Here is a 19,634-nt window from a genome sequence, read left to right as displayed (position 1 = left end):
TAATAATACTATAATCAAAACATATGTAGGTGAGTCAGGTATTTCTTTGACAGAGATGTGGAAATCCTTTTTGGGGAAACCTACTAAACAATTACTAAAAGAAGCTAAGTATTCCATATTTACTATGAAGTCAAGATAAGCTCTATACTTGGCATGTAGGTTTTCTCAGTCATGGGTGGCACACATTGGGGGTGTATGGGGGAGGGGAGTGCATTGTCCCCTCCCCTCCCCCATACACCCCCAATGTGTGCCACCCATGACTGAGAAAACCTACATGCCAAGTATAGAGCTTATCTTGACTTGCATGGTATATGCAAATTTGACTGTACAATAACATCCATCCCCCAGGTTTATCTATCTTTGTAGATAGTGTAGGAAGGAACACAGGGACCAGTCTAGAGAGTCTTATTATGATCTCCCACTGACTGTCTTAGGATACACATGATCTACCGACTTCTACCTCAGGCAATCAAGAAGATGTTTGTTCATAGCTTTGACTAGAGAAAGACAAAGGCAACAGTATAGAATGGAGACTTTATTATTGATGTTTGAGCTGCCACGCCTTTTTCAAGACAAGACTCAATGGGACAATGCACTGTTATGACCATACAGGGAAGAATGTGTATCATTCATAACTTTGACTTACAGCCGAGCACATATTTTTTAATACTTTCAGAATAAGTTATTGTTTAACAAATACTTTCTTTGTTCAGTACCCTTGTCTCTTTTTTATAGCCCTGTGTCTGCCACGTTCCACTTGTTCTGAAACACTACAGTTAATGTGTGTTTTTTTGGATCGTCCACAATCCTCTCAGGTGTTTTTAAATGATCTCATTCTCCGTAAGTTACACTGTGTTGCTTCCTTCAGAACCAGCACAGGCCTGATCATATTCCCTCATGTATTATAACACACAGATACAGCTCTTCAAGTGTGTTCACTGTAATACCATAATCCACAGCATAGCACTGACAACAGGGATTAATCATGGGCTTTGGAGAGGAGAGGAGAGCACTGCATTGCTACAGCAACACACATCATTCTCTGAAAACACACCCAGCTGGTTTAGACAGAAACCTAACAGAAACCTCTGTGCCTCCATACACACATGGAGAGGATGTGTTGTTCCCTCAGTGTTTCTCTCACCTATAGGAGAACACTGTCAGAACCCTTCTGTCCTGAGTAACTCCTGCTGTGTATGCACATATTGAGAAGTGATGCGGTACTCAGTAGTAGCCATGTGATTAATTACTGTTGTTTTATCTGTTGTGTAGCTTTATGCCAGTATATAGAGGCTACTAAATTCAGAGATGGGGCCAGAGGATTGGCGAGTGCAGATGAAGGTAACCCCCACCAGCCCCCCTCCTCAGAATGACCTCACCTCCGCTTGCTCCTTTAACCTGACACGCCCTTTTTTCACAGCACTCTCCTTTTGTTGATTTGTAATGTTTCTGAGTACTCAGTTCTGTACAGGTGAGGGGAACTCTGCAAGCACATTTCCGTCTGTCCTTCCTCCCTCTTTCCACCCTTCCCGGTCCTCCCTCTGTCCTCCTCCTCCTCCTCTCTCCTCATCCCCCTCCCCCTCTTCTACCTTCACCACCTCTTTTGGAAGCTAGCTACTGAACAACAAGCCAATCTGTTTGACAATCACTGCGTCTCTACCTCTCACACACCCAGTTCTACCTACATATACCAGCGCTGGTGTTGCTTGGCCAATGTGTACTCTCCCCCTCCACTCGGAATGACTTATCAATCATGTCTTGGTGTGTGCATCACTTCTGCTTTCATTGTGGATCTGAATCAATTTAATTTGTGTTGGTTTGTTTGTTTGATTGATTGATTGTTTTGCGGGTTGCTTTGCCTGTATTGCCATAAAAGCTGTCACTTTACTGGTAATCCCATATGTCAAAGTTTGTTTTCTTATAAGTAACAAGCATTGTCTTTTTCTGAATAGATTTATACAAACAAAACCCAATACATAGTATTATTATCTGACTATTTGACCTCTTTGGCAGCGGTTACTTTCCTTCACTGGCCCAGTACAGGATGCTGTTGACAGCTTTACATGATGCAATACAGCCTTTCTCTCCAGATCACTGTGCTCACTTCCTATTTCCTGTGTGGAGGGTTGTCTTGTGCCTCAAGCCTGCTTCTGATTGGGCCTCTGCATTCTTATGCGCTTCTGTTGCTTTTTGGGCCCAGAGTCCTGAATTTTTTGCTCTCTCTTTTTCCTTCTGTCTTTTTCTCTGTCCCTCTATTGATCCCTCTCTTTCAGGTGAGAATTTTGAGCAGAGTCCACTGCGGAGAACCTTTAAATCCAAAGTTCTAGCGCACTACCCAGAGAATGTGGAGTGGAGTCCCTTTGACCAGGATGCCGTTGGCATGGTAAGGGAACTGCGGAATGTGTAACTAACACAACATTTATTTTATTTGAAGCTACACCCGTTTCTGTTTCCAGGTTTACATCTGTATGTCATTATGGATTACAACCTGTATCATTTTGCTGATCGACTAACCTGATCTATTACCTCCTCTCTCAGCTGTGTATGCCAAAGGGTCTGGCCTTCCGCACGCAGGCGGACACACGCGAGCCTCAGTTCCACTCCTTCATCATCACGCGGGAGGATGGCTCGAGGACGTACGGCTTCGCCCTCACTTTCTACGAGGAGGTGACCAGCAAGCAGATCTGCAGCGCCATGCAGACCCTGTACCACATGCACAATGCCGAACAATACGACATCCTGCACACCCCCACCACCCCGCGGTGCCCCGAGGACCAGCGCCACCTCCATCCCCACCCTCTCAACCCCCACCCCCAACACACGCTCCTCCCCACGCCCTCCATCTCCCGGCTGCAACGTTTCAACTCCTACGACATCAGCCGCGACACGCTCTACGTGTCCAAGTGCATCTGCCTCATCGCGCCCATGGCCTTCCCCCAGGCCTGCAGGAAGGTGCTCCAGCAGCTCCACCAGGCCGTCTCCTCCCCCCAGCCCCCTCCCCTCCCCTTGGAGAGCTACGTCTACAACATCCTGTACGAGGTGCCCCTGCCTCCCGCTGGGCGCTCCCTGAAGTTCTCGGGGGTGTATGGGCCAGTGGTGTGCCAGAGGCCCAGCACGGCAGAGCTGCCTCTCTTTGACTTCCCTATCAGCCAGGTGTTTGAGTTGCTGGGGGTGGAGAACGTCCTCCAGCTGTTTACCTGCGCCCTGTTGGAGATCCAGATCCTGCTCTACTCACAGCGTAAGTCCTTACTTAGGATCTTTCTCTCTGATCTGCTGAACTTTCTGTGGTTTTCTGTCTATTGTCCCCATCGCTTTTAGAAAGGATTGGGATTTGTTATTTCAACAGAAATACTGACATTTTAGAAGAAATCAGAAATAACAGTTGTGGTTAGGATCTTCGGTATGTTCATTGGAACTATTATCCAGGCAGATTAAATAAACTATCCGGTATTTCCATTAAAGGCCCAGTGCAGTCAAAAACTGAATTTTCCAGTGTTTTATATATATTTCCACACTATGAGGTTGTAATAATACTGTGAAATGGTGAAAATTATAATGGCCTTTTAGTGTGAGAGCTGTTTGAAAAGACCGCCTGAAATGTATGCATGTTTTGGTGGATGGAGTTTTGGCCTTCCATGGTGACATCACCATGCGGCATGCACTAAATTTGTTTAAAGACCAATACAATTAGAGTTCCAAACCTCTCTGCCAATAACAGATAGCAGCTAGTTTTCCCCTCCCCACTCAGACCACTCGCAGACAGCCCTAGCAAAATTCTTGATTGAGACATTGCCCTTTGCTAAGAAGCTATTTTTGTATATATATTGTTGACCATTTTAATTGAAAACAATCACAGTAAGGTACTTCATTGTTACCCAGAAGTTATTTGATATTGAGACAAAAACAGCTGTATTGGACCTTTAAGGAAAGCTGTGTTCTTCCCAGCTTGTGTAAATGTTAGTTTCTCCTCATGGGCTCTCAGCTCAGGCCTAGCTTGTGTGTGTGCTGGTGTGAGTTGCTGGGGTAAACAGGCTGTATTGCAGCAGTGTGCCCCCTGCTCATGTTCAACCCCAGGCCCACACTGCGAGAGATCGACAGTGAATAGGGACACATTCAAGAGGACCTTTTTGGGAGGAATGAGAGATATTTAGAATTGACACAGGTCATTTGGCACATAGAAAAATTTGATCTACAGAATTGATAGAAACAGGTCTTCCACTATGTGTGAAAAGAAACAGCATTATACATAATAAATCAGCTCCAATCAGGAATTGTTTTGTTCAGGGACCAATGTTGGAGGTTTTGAAAAGCAAATGTGCTTTTCAGCATTATACAGAATGGCGTATTCCTCCTCCATGGAAGCACACTGGGATTGACTTTGATCAGAGTCAGTGGAGTGCAGCAGGAAGATTGTTTCAGGATTGGGGAGCTGGCGTGTTGATAGGATCCATTACGGAGACAGGGAAAAGGCAAATTGTTTATAAAACGCCAGGGGCTAGAGGAGCAATGCTGTGGTGTTGCTGGGCAACCCTTGCAGGAGGATAAGGAGGAGGACGCAGTCAGGGATGCAGGATAAAGATGATTGGTTGGAGATGACATCATCCCTTTTTTTCTCCAGAAGGCTCATTGCAGGATGTGTGCTAAAGAGTGTTTTCTGGAGTGTGAACCTGTGAGCTTTCCACTGAGCAGGGACAGGGTGTCGTTAGTTAAAACTGCATAGGCTGAGGCAAGTGATGCCTCATACTAAAAATTAGCTGACTGGAAAGAGTCTGTTCTAAAAATAGAGGCATAATTCATAACTCAGATACATAGGCCCTACCCTGGCCTGTGTCTTTCCCACATACAGTACATGAATCCTCCTCGAAACGAGCATCTGCTGTTGTTTTTCCCATCTCTTCAAGTAGATCAATGGAAGCTTGCCATTTCCCCTGCCTGGCCTGCATGTTAGTAGTCCGTATATAGAGCTCTGATTCTGTTAGCAAACCACTCAAATAGGCTCCGATGACCTTATTCATCTTGGAAAGGCCTTGTGGGAAGCAGCGTAACAGAGGGGAGTACAAGTGGAGGACTACGCCAACACCGAAGCTCATTAGATTTCCCCCAGTTGAATATCTGATGAATGACCCTATTAAAGAGTGTGTTTTCTCTTAGACCAGATTAGTTGTTGGCAAGGCCTGTGTGTGTATGATACTGTGGTGTCGTTTGTGTGTGTGTGTGCGTGCACACATTTTGTGTTTGTGTTTGTGTGTGTGTGTACTTTCATGTGTTTGTTTGTGCACACGTCCTTGCATTTGCATGCATTTGTTTGTGTGTGTGTGTGTGTGTGTGTGTGTGTGTGTGTGTGTGTGTGTGTGTGTGTGTGTGTGTGTGTGTGTGTGTGTGTGTGTGTGTGTGTCTGTTTGTTTGTGGTTTTTCTCAGGAAGGAGGTATCATGCTCTGAAAAGATCTGTTGTTCACCAGACAAGGTCAGAGCACTAGCAGACAGGATAGATTAGTATTCCTGTCTCTGAGTCCCTGGCCCAGGTCCTGGGAGAGGTGGCCCAACCAGGGGGAGACCCGGCCTGGGAGAGGGCCTATTCTGGGGGTGAGAGGGTCTGTTCTGGGCAGAGGGGAGAGGGCCTGTTCTGGGGAGAGAGAGAAGAGGGCCTGTTCTGGGGGGAGAGGGGAGAGGGCCGTTCTGGGGGAAGAGAGAAGAGGGCCTGTTCTGGGGGGGAGAGGAGAGGGGAGAGGGCCTGTTCTGGGGGGAGAGAGGAGAAGGAAGAGGGCCTGTTCTGGGGGGAGAGAGGAGAAGGAAGAGGGCCTGTTCTGGGGAGGGGGGTGAGGACCTGTCCTGGGGGGAGAACAGAAGGCCAAATGAAGAACTAGTAGTTATTTTGGCAGTAGAAACGCAAAGACAGAGCTGCTACTGAATATAGACTTGTTGTGACTGATAGAGAAGGAAAGTAGATAAACATGACTAGATGGAAGTTTACATGGATGCCAAACACTTGACTTGGAGTGGACTGTTTAACTCTGTACATTACAATACATTGCATACTGTAGGTGTCGAAACAATTAGCCTTTGTGACCATATAAAACCAGTCAGTTTGTGACTCTCTCCTCTGTTGTTTGTGTGACAGATTACCAGAGGCTGATGACTGTGGCGGAGAGCATCACAGCCTTAATGTTCCCTTTCCAGTGGCAGCATGTCTATGTGCCCATCCTGCCCGCCTCACTGCTGCACTTCCTGGATGCCCCAGTGCCCTACCTGATGGGCCTGCACTCCAACGGAGAGGGTGACCGCACCAAACTAGAGCTGCCTCAGGAGGTAACCTATACACTCATGCACCTATGCACGCATGTTTGCACACACACACATGCACAGCTACTCATATATACACACACACACACGCCACACACAAATCGAAATAGATTTTTGAGATTTATGCATGGAATTGTTTCTCTAGGGTTGTTTACCTTTTTCATTTCTCTCTTTTATCACCTCTCTCATCCTCCCTATTTGTCACGCCCTGACCTTAGAGATCCTTTAAATTCTCTATTTGGTAGGTCAGGGTGTGACTAGGGTGGGAAATCTATGTTTATATTTCTTTGTTGGCCAAGTATGGTTCCCAATCAGAGGCAGCTGTCTATCGTTGTCTCTGATTGGGGGTCATACTTAGGCAGCCCTTTTTTCCCACCTTCAGTTGTGGGACCTTGTTTTTGTGTTGCATGTATTTGCACTCCTAGCTTTACGTTCGTTGTATTGTTTATTGTTGGTACATTTAAAATTAAAGAAAATGTACGCCTACCACGCTGCACCTTGGTCTTCATTGAACGACGGACGTAACAGAAGATCCCAACACCAACGGACCAAGCAGCGTGGTCAGGAGGACTGGACCTGGGAGGAAATCCTGGAGGTAGCAGGACCCTGGACAAGGCCCGGGGAATGTTGCCGTCCAAGGGAGGAGATAGAGGCAGCAAAGGAGGAACGGCGATGCTACGAGGAACTAGCACGGCAACAACGGAAGCCCGAGAGGCAGCCCCCCCAAAAATGTGGGGGGGGGGGGGCACACGGGGAGATTGGGGGAGTCAGGGTTGAGACCTGAGCGTGTGACCAGCGTGTGACCAGTCAGGCACCGTGTTATGCGGTGATGCGCATTGTATCTCCAGTGAGCATTCATAGCCTGGTGCGCTCGGTGCCTGCGCCCCGCATTTGCCGTGCTAGAGTGGGCATTCAGCCAGGACGGATTGTGCCGGCTCGGCGCTCCTGGTCTCCAGGACGCCTCCTCGGTCCAGGATATCCTGCGCCAGCTCTACACACTGTGTCGCCAGTGCGCCTTCACAGCCCAGTTCGTCCTGTGTCAGCGCCCCGCATTTGCCGTGCTGGAGTGGGCATTCAGCCAGGACGGATTGTGCCGGCTCAGCGCTCCTGGTCTCCAGTACGCCTCCTCGGTTCAGGATATCCTGCGCCAGCTCTACGCACTGTGTCGCCAGTGTGCCTTCACAGCCTAGTACGCCCTGTGCCTGCTCCACGCACCCGGCCTCCAGTGCGTCTCCCCAGTCCGGTGAGTCCTGTTCCGGCTCCACGTACGAAGCCTCCAGTGATGATCCATGACACGAAGCCTCCAGTGATGATCCATGGCCCGGAGCCTCCAGTGATAATCCATGGCACGAAGCCTCCAGTGATGATCCATGGCCCGGAGCCTCCAGTGATACTCCATGGCACGAAGCCTCCAGTGATGATCCATGGCCCGGAGCCTGTAGTGATGATCCATGGCACGAAGCCTGTACTGATGATCCATGGCCCGGAGCCTCCAGTGATGATCCATGGCCCGGAGCCTCCAGTGATGACCCATGGCCCGGAGCCTCCAGTGATGATCCATGGCCCGGAGCCTCCAGTGATACTCCATGGCACGAAGCCTCCAGTGATGAGGAGCCTCCAGTGATGATCCATGGCACGTAGCCTCCAGACATGTGACATGGCGCGGAGCCTGTAGCGACGGTCCCAAGGCCGGAGCCTGCAGCGACAGTCCCCAGTCCGGTGCCTGCAGCGACGGTCCCCAGTCCGGAGCCTCCAGCGACGGTCCGCAGGCCGGAGCCTCCAGCGATGGTCGGCAGTCCGGTTCCACGGAAGTGGGGGGAGCCGCAAGCAGAGCGGGGGCTACGTCCCGAACCGGAGCCACCACCGAGGGAGTAGATGCCCACCCGGACCCTCCCCTATAGGTTCAGGTTTGCGGCCGGGAGTCTGCACCTTTGGAGGGGGGTACAGTCACGCCCTGACCTTAGAGATCCTTTAAATTCTCTATTTGGTAGGTCAGGGTGTGACTAGGGTGGGAAATCTATGTTTATATATCTTTGTTGGCCGAGTATGGTTCCCAATCAGAGGCAGCTGTCTATCGTTATCTCTGATTGGGGGTCATACTTAGGCAGCCCTTTTTCCCACCTTCAGTTGTGGGACCTTGTTTTTGTGTTGCATGTATTTTCACTCCTAGCTTTACGTTCATTGTATTGTTTTTTGGTGGTACATTTAAAATTAAAGAAAATGTACGCCTACCACGCTGCACCTTGGTCTTCATTGAACGACGGACGTAACGCTATTCCTTCACTCCAAAGGGCATTTTTAATTGGAAACATTCAGCTCTAGCTGAAACCATTTAGTTGGATTCCCTCAGCCCAGCTCTCTTTAAATGCAGCCTGTCAGAGCGATAACAAGTCATTTCTAATCAGATTGCAATGCGTGAATGGTGTTTGTGCTGAGAATACTAACAACGACTTCCCTCTGGACACTCCTGCCAACCCCATCTCCATCTGCTGTCTGATACACCCAACAAGGTGACGGCATGAAATTGGCTAATCTGTAGAGAGAATCACAGGGCCTTACAACACAGATTACAAACCATCCCTCATTCCCTAGCTCTCCAGGCTTGTTTTTGTCCTTCGTTTTGGTTAACAGTCGTTTTTCCAACAAATTTAGACAAAGGATGTGGATTTTTTATCAATTTACTTAAATGATTGATTAATTACTTAGATAACCCATTGATAAATGCTAAATGGTTGTCGTTAAACATTATTTATGCTTAATGATTTTTCTTTAAAAAAAAAAGGGTTTGTGTTTACTTCTTAATAATGTTCTCAGAGGTTAGAGTGTGTCCTTTGTGAGGACAAACAGCCCTCATTAACCATGTTGTAGCTTACCCATGCTTTTACAGTTGATCAAAACGCGTTGCTTTGCTACTGTACACAGCAATTCTGCTAAAGGCCCTTCAACATAGAGCCTGGAGGAAGGGTGCTGTGTGTGCAACAAGCTTTTACACATCTGGAGCCGGTCCAATGGAAAGAGCTATGACGAATAAAAAGCCTGAGAATTTGTGAATTGAGGACCTAAGTCAATCTCAATATTGTCTTATTCATACTTTCCTATATTTAAATCCTAATACTCTTAAGATGAAAAGCAGCAGATCAACAATGGAGGGGTGATCTTATTCAAAAGAGTAGTTTGTCCCATTCAGAGTATCTGTTGATATTATATTACTGTCTTCAGTTAATGTCTTGAAGTCATCCACATCTTTTCTCACTATGCCTCAATTGGTACTTCTCTGCGTTAAGCCACCTAGTGGAGCAAAGTGGTAATGGTTCTGCTATAACAAGAACATAACTATCACTCAGTTTGCTTCTCTCTGGTGTCCTCTGTTTCACTGACATGTTTACAATGACAGCTAAACAAGACCACCTGTCATTCCAGGCCAACTTGTGTTTCGTGGACATCGACAACCACTTCATTGAGCTGCCAGAGGACCTCCCTCTGTTCCCCAACAAGCTAGAGTTCATCCAGGAGATCTCCGAGGTGCTGTTGGCCTTCGGCATGTCTCCGGAGGGGAACCCACTCCACAGCCAGGGCCAGGCCAAACACTGGGGCTTCCGCTCCATCGACATGGTCACGGACAGACGCAACGGCAACCTGGCCAGCTCGCCCCTCAACTCCTACCTGCTGAGGGAGAACGAGACCATCGCTAGACTGCAGGCCCTGGTCAAGAGGACTGGGGTCAGCCTGGAGAAGGTGAGAGCAGGGCCATGGTCATCCGTTTGACTGGAACATATTATTCTAGATAGTCTGCATATACACTGAGTGTACAAAACATTAAGAACACCATGACATAGACTGACCAGGTGAATCCAGGTAAAAGCCATGATCCCTTATTGATGTCACTTGTTAAATCCACTTCAATCAGTGTAGATGAAGGGGAGGAGACGGTTAAAGTATCAACAATGGTTCACCACCCAAAGGACATCCAGCCAAATCGACACAACTGTGGGAAGCATTGGAGTCAATATGGGCCAGCATCCCTGTGGAACACTTTTGACACCTTGTAGAGTCAACTCAATAATAGGAAGGTGTTCCTAATGTTTGGTATATTCAGTGTAGATTCATGCAGAATAATACTGCATGTCTGTCACACTCTTTTGAAAATAACTAAGGGGTTTGTAGAGCAAAGATACTGTGGTGGGAAAGGCAGTCTATGAGCTGCCCATGTAAGCTGCTGCCGGCTAGCTCCGAGTGTGCTGTGCTCAGCCCTGGTGACGGAGGAAGTCTGCTACATTGCCATCAACAGAAAATTGGCACCCATACAGAACCTAATTGCCATCTGGTTTGAACACGACACAGAGGGCCGTTGGTAATAGATGGTAATGTTTCAGCAGAATCACATTACAGACCAGTGAATGAATGAATTAGCTTTTAACAACAGAGAGGAGGTCTCTCCAACTCTCCATATTTGTAGGAGCCCATAGTAAGCAGCTTATGGACTAGTAGGGGCTAGCATTAGCTTTCTCTGAAGAGATTGCCTGCCCTGGTAGTCTGTTTTTAGCTCCTCAATTCGTGGGTAAGGCTTCAGGTAGGGTCATTGTGGCCATGTCCCACATTAAGGTAACCACCTGATTTAGGATCAGTGGTGTAGAGTGATGAATTAGAGGAGGGCTCAGTGGATCACATCCCTGCCATCTGATCTGGGCTTCGTAGCCATTACACATCTTCAAGTCTATGCGGACATGTATGTTGAGATCTGCAACTGTGTCACACTTTTATTGTAACAGAGGAATGTGTGGGTTTTCAGTTTTTTTTGGTCAATAAATCAAAACGTCTCAGACTTCCTCCCCCATGCTCCTATCACTGCTCCAGCAGCCTGTGCTAACATGGAGATAAGATTGTGTGTTAGAAACCCATACCCTCTGTGGCAGAAGTAGGCAACTAGATTCAGCCGCGGGCCGATTTTTATCACAGCGGATGGTCGGGGGGCCAGAACATATTTCTAATAATTTGAACACTGCAAATTGACCACAACTAAGCCCAAACATTGATTGGATTTGATAATATCAATAATTTCATACCTTGATTACACTATCACATATGTCTATATTTTTTATTCGTGGGAATATTGATGACCACTGTTGTCGACCCCTGCTCTATGGCTTTCTTAACTTCTGTCATCAAACCCCTCTTTTTCTTCTTTTTCACTCTCTCTATTTTTCTGTGCTGTGTTTTCCTGACCCGCTGTGTTTCCTCTCCCTCTCCCTCTCCCAGCTGGATGTGAGGGAGGATGCCAGCAGCAACAAGGACCTGAAGGTGCAGTGTGATGAGGAGGAGCTGAAGATGCACCAGCTCAACATCCAGGTGCGAGAGGTCTTCGCCAACCGCTTCACCCAGATGTTCGCCGACTACGAGGTGTTTGTCATCCAGCCCAGCCAGGACAAGGAGTCCTGGTTCAGCAACAGGGACCAGATGCAGAACTTTGACAAGGTGAGATCAGGGACTAGATTCCCTTTATAGTCCACTACTTTTGATAAGGGGCCCTAGGGCTATGGTCAAAAGTAGTGCACTATATAGCAGACCACCATAGTCCCTGTGCACAAGAACACAAAGGCAACCTGCCTAAATGACTACAGACCCGTAGCACTCACGTACGTAGCCATGAAGTGCTTTGAAAGGCTGGTAATGGCTCACATCAACACCATTATCCCAGAAACCCTAGACCCACTCCAATTTGCATACCGCCCAAACAGATCCACAGATGATGCAATCTCTATTGCACTCCACACTGCCCTTTCCCACCTGGACAAAAGGAACACCTATGTGAGAATGCTATTCATTGACTACAGCTCAGCGTTCAACACCATAGTACCCTCAAAGCTCATCACTAAGCTAAGGACCCTGAAACTAAACACCTCCCTCTGCAACTGGATCCTGGACTTCCTAATGGGCCGCCCCCAGGTGGTGAGGGTAGGTAGCAACACATCTGCCACACTGATCCTCAACACTGGAGCTCCCCAGGGGTGCGTGCTCAGTCCCCTCCTGTACTCCCTGTTCACCCACGACTGCATGGCCAGGCACGACTCCAACACCATCATTAAGTTTGCAGACGACACAACAGTGGTAGGTCTGATCACCGACAACGACGAGACTGCCTATAGGGAGGAGGTCAGAGACCTGGCCGGGTGGTGCCAGAATAACCTATCTCTCAACGTAACCAAGACTAAGGAGATGATTGTGGACTACAGGAAAAGGAGCACCGAGCACGCCCCCATTCTCATCGACGGGGCTGTAGTGGAGCAGGTTAGAGCTTCAAGTTCCTTGGTGTCCACATCAACAACAAACTAGAATGGTCCAAACACACCAAGACAGTCGTGAAGAGGGCACGACAAAGCCTATTCCCCCTCAGGAGACTAAAAAGATTTTGCATGGGTCCTGAGATCCTCAAAAGGTTCTACAGCTGCAACATCGAGAGCATCCTGACCGGTTGCATCACTGCCTGGTACGGCAATTGCTCGGCCTCCGACCGCAAGGCACTTTAGAGGGTAGTGCGTACGGCCCAGTACATCACTGGGGCAAAGCTGCCTGCCATCCAGGACCTCTACACCAGGTGCTGTCAGAGGAAGGCCCTAAAAATTGTCAAAGACCCCAGCCACCCCAGTCATAGACTGTTCTCTCTACTACCGCATGGCAAGTGGTACCGGAGTGCCAAGTCTAGGACAAAAAGGCTTCTCAACAGTTTTTACCCCCAAGCCATAAGACTCCTGAACAGGTAACCAAATGGTTACCCAGACTATTTGCATTGTGTGCCCCCCCAACCCCTCTTTTTACGCTACTGCTATTCTCTGTTCATCATATATGCATAGTCACTTTAACTATACATTCATGTACATACTACCTCAATAAGCCTGACTAACCGGTGTCTGTATATAGCCTTGCTACTGTTCTTTTCAAATGTCTTTCTACTGTTGTTTTATTTCTTTACTTACCTACACACACACACACACACACACACACACACACACACACACACACACACACACACACACACATACATACCTTTTTTTTCCCGCACTATTGGTTAGAGCCTGTAAGTAAGCATTTCACTGTAAGGTCTACACCTGTTGTATTCGGCGCACGTGACAAATACACTTTGATTTGATATAGGGAATAGGGTGCCATTTGGGATGTAGTCCCACTCCAGACTCTGAAACATTCATTTGAGTGGAAGTCTTTAATGCGCTTTAAAGCTTTTCATATTAATTGGCCCCCAGGAGTCCTCACTTCATTTTGTGATGTGATTCTTGTCGATTCCAGGCCTCCTTCCTCTCTGACCAGCCTGAGCCCTACCTGCCCTTCCTGTCCCGCTTCCTGGAGACTCAGATGTTCGCCTCCTTCATCGATAGTAAGATCCTTTGCCATGATGATGAGGACAAGGAACACACGTTGAGGGTGTTTGACTCCCGCGTGGACAAAATCCGCATGCTGAACGTGCGCACGCCCACCCTGCGCACCTCCATGTACCAGACGTGCACCAATATCGACGAGGCGGGTAAGAAAAGAGGAATCCCATTTTCACACCTATACTATTATGGGATCATTGTCTCAAATGGTGTAAGATACTTGTATGTTTTCAAGACACATGTCTCAAATCCTTCCACACTGATTTATTTGAACCTTTCTTTGCCAACAGACGTAACTGTTCTCGTTTTCAGACAAACTCCTTCAAAAGCGATATGAGAAAATTGATTTTGTCTCCCCTGAACCTCACTCCATTGGGTTAGAGATCTACAAGGCTCACCTTAGTAATAATCCATCCTTATTTCACCTTGGTGACGGGTTATTGTTTGTGCTTGCAATGCATTATGGGAACAATATGATTACAGGGTCTTTCTTCTACTCTGTCTTTGGGAACAGTCAGTAGCAACTGGAATAATTCATGTCAAAATGTATTTAGATGTTGAATTTTTTCCTTTCACTATAAATTCTTTCAAATTCCTCTCTGTAATTGTATGTATGATTCATTGCATGCATACCAGTTATGTACTAACCTAAGAAATTACACTGTTATCTACACAGTTGTAATAGTCTTAACTATGTAGCCTGCTGTCATTGGTGCTGATGATGTTGAGTGTTGGGTCAGGTTAGGGATGCAAAATTCTGATAACTTTACAAAAATTCCCAGTTTTTCCAGAAATCCAGGTTGGAAGATTCCCAGAAACAGAAGGGAATAAGCAGGAAATCATGAATCCTCCAACAAGTATTTCTGGAAAACCTGACAATTTTGATAAGGTTAAAGGAATTTTGCAACCCGAGTTCAGGTGAGGATAACTCACAGCATGGAGGTGTGGCGGTAAGGAGTCAGGGATGAGATGTGGTGAATCTATGTGACCCCTCAGTGCTATGACTCATAAGCACTCACAGAGTGGCTTAACCATGACATAAGACTGTTAAATCCACCATGACGGATGGTGCTAATGGATCTGCTTTGACAGTACCTCATCCTCCTCCCCTCTCTGTGTTACCCCAGAGAAGGCCATAGAGATGCGGGTGGTTAAGATCGACCACACGGCCCTGCATCCCCACCTGCTGGATATGAAGATTGGCCAGGGTCGCTACGAACACGGCTTCTTCCCCCGGCTGCAGTCTGACGTGCTCTCCACTGGACCCGTCAGCAACAAGTGAGGATCACACCTCCGCAAGAGAGACTAATTTACATACTTTGATTGATAATACTGAAAAAATATGTTTGTCTCTATCATTGCTATTTGGCTTTTGTGTCTTTCTAAGTGAAGTTGTTTTGTTTGTATGTTAGATGGGCGAAGAGGAGTGCTCCAGCACAGTGGAGGAGGAAGGACAGACAGAAACAACACGCTGAACACCTTTACCTGGACAACGACCAGAGAGAGGTGAGAGGACATCAAGCAGCCCTAGAAAAACGGGATTAACATTCCCAAACCATATTCACATGGAATTTGTCTATCTGTTTTTGTGTTATTGTTAGTTTCTTGTCGATTCCTTCCTCACTCTTCTTCATGGCTTGCGGTATTCACTTCTAAATATCTAATGTCTGGAACGATTGAATTAAAGTCTTGTTTGTCCATTTTCTCTTTTACTCTCTATACCTCAATTATTTTCTCTTGACCTAACCTCTCTTTCTGTTTCTATCCCTCTGACACCTACTGTCTCCCTTACATCTATCTACTGTATTTCTCTCACACACTCTCTTTGGTCTCTCTCTCTCCATCTCACACACACGCTCCCAGCATGTGGAGTGTCTGTTCCCGGAGCTGCAGCTCCTGCTGTTTCTAGACTACTACTGGCTCTCGCAGTCCTTCAGGCCCTGTCTAAAGTCTGTGACTGTGGATGTGGTATGTGTTGGCAGTGGGTGGGGCCTGAGCCTCACACCACGTCCACATGGCCCTTCCCCCCATGTGGTCCTCACTCCCTCCTCCTCCTAGCATCACAGCTTTACCTGATACTCCAGATCACTTTCCAGGGTTTCTTCTCAGGTTTAGGGTTTCACTTTAAGGTGCACTTAACTCCACATTAAGAAAGCAATATTTAGATTGATTTGACAGCATCCCAGAAAACCCATGGCGCTGACACGCCTCCCAGGATGGATGTTGAGGTCAGAAAGGTAAAAGACAGAAACACATCGTCCATCATGAAATGACCTCAGTACAGGCAGCTCAGCTCATTATACAACTGACTCAGAGCTCCTCCCTCTCCCTCCTCTGGAATGATCAATCCCTCATTGTAGTAGTGACCAGAAATCTATCCACTGTATGCACTGTATACGTTCTGTGGTTGGTTGCCGAGTGGTGTGACCCTCTGTGTTTATGTGATGATGAACATTAAGCCAAAATGATTACTCTCCCTTGGTGTATAGCCTACTCTTAGGCCACTCCATGTGTGTCCTCTCTGACCCTGTCCTCTCTGACCCTGTCCTCTCTTACCCTGTCCTCTCTGACCCTGTCCTCTCTAGCCTTGTCCTTCCATGACCCTGTCCTGTCTGACCCTGTCCTCTCTGTCTCATTACAGAAATACATCCAGGAGGCCAGGAACCTGGGCACTACCATTCGGCAGCCCAAGCTGTCCAACCTCTCCCCCTCGGTCATCGCTCAGACCAACTGGAAGTTTGTGGAGGGTCTGCTGAAGGAGTGCAGGAATAAGGTACAATAAATACCAGTCTTCCTACATCTCACTCTTACGCAGACATATTACGATTGCAATAACCATTGCAGTAGACTGTTGCAGTAGACAATCCCATGGATATTGAGATCCAGCACCTGTAGTGTCAACCATCTGGCCTCCAGAGATGGTAATCTCCCTGTACGGTGATGTGTGTGTCCCTCCAGACCAAGCGCATGCTGGTTGAGAAGATGGGCAGGGAGGCGGTGGAGCTGGGTCATGGGGAGGTCAGCATTACAGGCGTGGAGGAGAACACACTTATCGCCTCCCTCTGTGATCTGCTGGAGAGGATCTGGAGCCACGGGCTGCAGGTCAAACAGGTCAGCACACACACACAAGTATTATTTTAAAACAGTTTATATACACACTAACACACATGTATGCATTTAGGTGCATTCAATGTGTATTCATTCATTCCCGCATCTTCATCTGCCAGGGTAAATCTGCCTTGTGGTCCCACCTGCTCCATTATCAGGAGAGCAAAGAGAAGACGGATGCAGCACCAGCCGGTTTGGGTCCCCCAGGTAAGCCACTCGTTGAAATGTGATAAATGGACGGTGATGTAAAGCCATAGCCACATCCCTCTCTCTCCTCCCTACATCAGGTCTCATCCACGACATAGAGAGACGCAAATCTGACGCTGGCGCTGCCTTGGCCCCTCTCAAGGTATCCCTGATCAGGGACATGAGGTGAGTCTCCTCATCCATTCACCAAGTCTACCACAGTATCAGTTACAGTGTCTTCAGATGCTCTGCCTACCGTATATACACTATTTGTCAAGTATCCTCGTGAATATACATTTCAAGTCATATGGTCTTGAAATGATGGATGGTTGTAAGGGGAATTTTGCAAATGATACTATACTATTCTGCCTGTGTTGATTGTCCCTTCTGTAGCGGCAGAAGTGGTTCAAATGTATGCCTTCGTACCTCTATGTAGTTCTTTGAAAATAACAATTTCGAATCAAGGTGAGATAATAATTGATTGATCATACCTCAGAATGCAATGATTTCAAAGTGTTTTCACTGCCATCTTGTGGCCCACTGACAAAAAGCACTTTCAGTCAAAACAGAATATTATCAATGATTCAGGACCATATGTAGTGGAAAAATACTGACATCAGCCTCATAGCCATGCATCTCAAGCTTTGCAGCAGGCATAAACACTTGATTACCAGCTATGATTCTTTTAAATATAGTATACAGCATATACAGTCGTGTCCAAAAGTTTTGAAAATGACACATTCATTTTCACAAAGTCTGCTGGCTCAGTTTGTATGATGGCAATTTGCATATACTCCAGAATGTTATGAAGAGTGATCAGATGAATTGTAATTAACTGCAAAGTCCCTCTTTGCCATGAAAATGAACTGAATACCCCAAAAAACATTTCCACTGCATTTCAGCCCTGCCACAAAAGGACCAGCTGACATCATGTCAGTGATTCTCTCGTTATCACAGGTGTGAGTGTTGACGAGGACAATGCTGGAGATCACTCTGTCATGCTGATTGAGTTTGAATAACAGACTGGAAGCTTCAAAAGGAGGGTGGTGCTTGGAATCATTGTTCTTCCTCTGTCAACCATGGTTACCTGCAAGGAAACACGTGCCGTCATCATTGCTTTGCACAAAAAGGGCTTCACAGGCAAGGATATTGCTGCCAGTAAGATTGCACCTAAAACAACCATTTATCGGATCATCAAGAACCTCAAGGAGAGCGGTTCAATTGTTGTGAAGAAGGCTTCAGGGCACCCAAGAAACCAGACCATACATGTGTGGGGTTGCTTCTCAGCCAAGGGAGTGGGCTCACTCACAATTTTGCCTAAGATCACAGCCATGAATAAAGAATGGTACCAACACATCCACTGAGAGCAACTTCTCCCAACCATCCAGGAACAGTTTGGTGACGAACAATGCCTTTTCCAGCATGATGGAACACCTTGCCATAAGGCAAAAGTGATAACTAAGTGGCTCGAGGAACAAAACATCAATATTTTGGGTCCATGGCCAGGAAACTCCTCAGACCTTAATCCCATTGAGAACTTGTGGTCAATCCTCAAGAGGCGGGTGGAGAAACAAAAACCCACGAATTCTGACAGACTCCAAGCATTGATTAGGCCAGAATGGGCTGCCATCAGTCAGGATGTGGCCCAGAACTTAATTGACAGCATGCTAGGGCGGATTGCAGAGGTCTTGAAAAAGAAGGGTCAACAGTGCAAATATTTCATGTAATTGTCAATAAAAGCCTTTGACACTTATGAAATGCTTGTAATTATACTTCAGTATCCCATAGTAACATCTGACAAAAATATCTAAAGACACTGAAGCAGCAGACTTTGTGGAAATTAATATTTGTGTCATTCTCAAAACTTTTGGCCACGACTGTACTCAATGCTTAGGCTTCCATCTTTGTGTTCTATTTGATTAGACTTAACCTACATTCCTCATGATCTTCATGTCTGGCCCCTCATGTCTGGTCCAAATGCTATACCAGCAGTGTCGATGTTTTACATGTAAATCTTGGTGGCAAATTCTCCAAAATGTATTTAGATGCATGCCAGCAAAGTCACTACACAACACTAAACAATACATGAATTGCACTATAACGGTGAAAAACGGTGCCCACAAACTGTTAGGGCCTACATAAAGCTGTCCCAACAGCAGAGCTTTCTTTTCAGCACCATGGAGTGAATCCTTACCACTGCTACACCTGGCAATCAGCGGAGCCTTGTCTGGCAACAAAACAGTTAATTCAGCCTCATTTACTGCCTCTAAAAAAACATAGTTGAAATGGCTGACTTGCTTAAACAAATGTGGTTTTACTGACAATTGAGATGTACTAACTATGGCATAAGGGGACGACGAGCAGATAAGAGGCAATCTGTAATTTCGATTAAGACATTAATGAGCGAGCTAGGATGGACGTAGTTAATATAACTATTTGTTCAGCACTTTTGAAATGTACAGCGACAGAATTTAGAACATGGGCTGTTCTTACAGTATTCTCCCTGTAAACCAAGTCAGAGCCGTAGGATAAATAAAGGGGGCATATAAGCTGACAATGAAAGCTCTTACAATATTCAATGATTATATTTCTCTTAAACAGGCTATAGACTACATGTGCACCACCAAGTCAGAACAGTTGGCTAAAGTATGAGG

The 19,634-nt window shown here is 46.7% G+C and overlaps 1 protein-coding gene across 4 annotated transcripts in view; it reads left to right on the top strand.

Annotated features, from left to right (window-relative positions):
• The window catches only part of LOC106562359 (DENN domain-containing protein 5A), a 60,764-nt gene that overhangs the window by 22,510 nt on the left and 18,620 nt on the right, over positions 1-19,634 (top strand). For 2 of the 4 annotated variants that reach the window (XM_045689281.2, XM_082957839.1), the window contains exons 2-14: positions 1,273-1,341; positions 2,274-2,383; positions 2,539-3,238; positions 6,120-6,307; positions 9,722-10,036; positions 11,558-11,773; positions 13,601-13,835; positions 14,814-14,964; positions 15,099-15,192; positions 16,328-16,459; positions 16,645-16,797; positions 16,914-17,001; positions 17,082-17,166. In XM_045689281.2, coding sequence (XP_045545237.1) covers positions 1,273-1,341; positions 2,274-2,383; positions 2,539-3,238; positions 6,120-6,307; positions 9,722-10,036; positions 11,558-11,773; positions 13,601-13,835; positions 14,814-14,964; positions 15,099-15,192; positions 16,328-16,459; positions 16,645-16,797; positions 16,914-17,001; positions 17,082-17,166 — 2,536 coding nt within the window. The remainder of the gene's footprint in view (positions 1-1,272; positions 1,342-2,273; positions 2,384-2,538; positions 3,239-6,119; positions 6,308-9,721; positions 10,037-11,557; positions 11,774-13,600; positions 13,836-14,813; positions 14,965-15,098; positions 15,193-16,327; positions 16,460-16,644; positions 16,798-16,913; positions 17,002-17,081; positions 17,167-19,634) is intronic. The other 2 variants (XM_045689282.2, XM_082957840.1) reach the window with 1 other exon arrangement.

This window comes from Salmo salar, chromosome 11 (genome assembly GCF_965601325.2).
Source record: "Salmo salar chromosome 11, fSalSal1, whole genome shotgun sequence".
Classification (NCBI taxonomy): Eukaryota; Metazoa; Chordata; class Actinopteri; order Salmoniformes; family Salmonidae; genus Salmo; species Salmo salar.
This window is presented reverse-complemented; position numbering and strand designations above follow the sequence as displayed.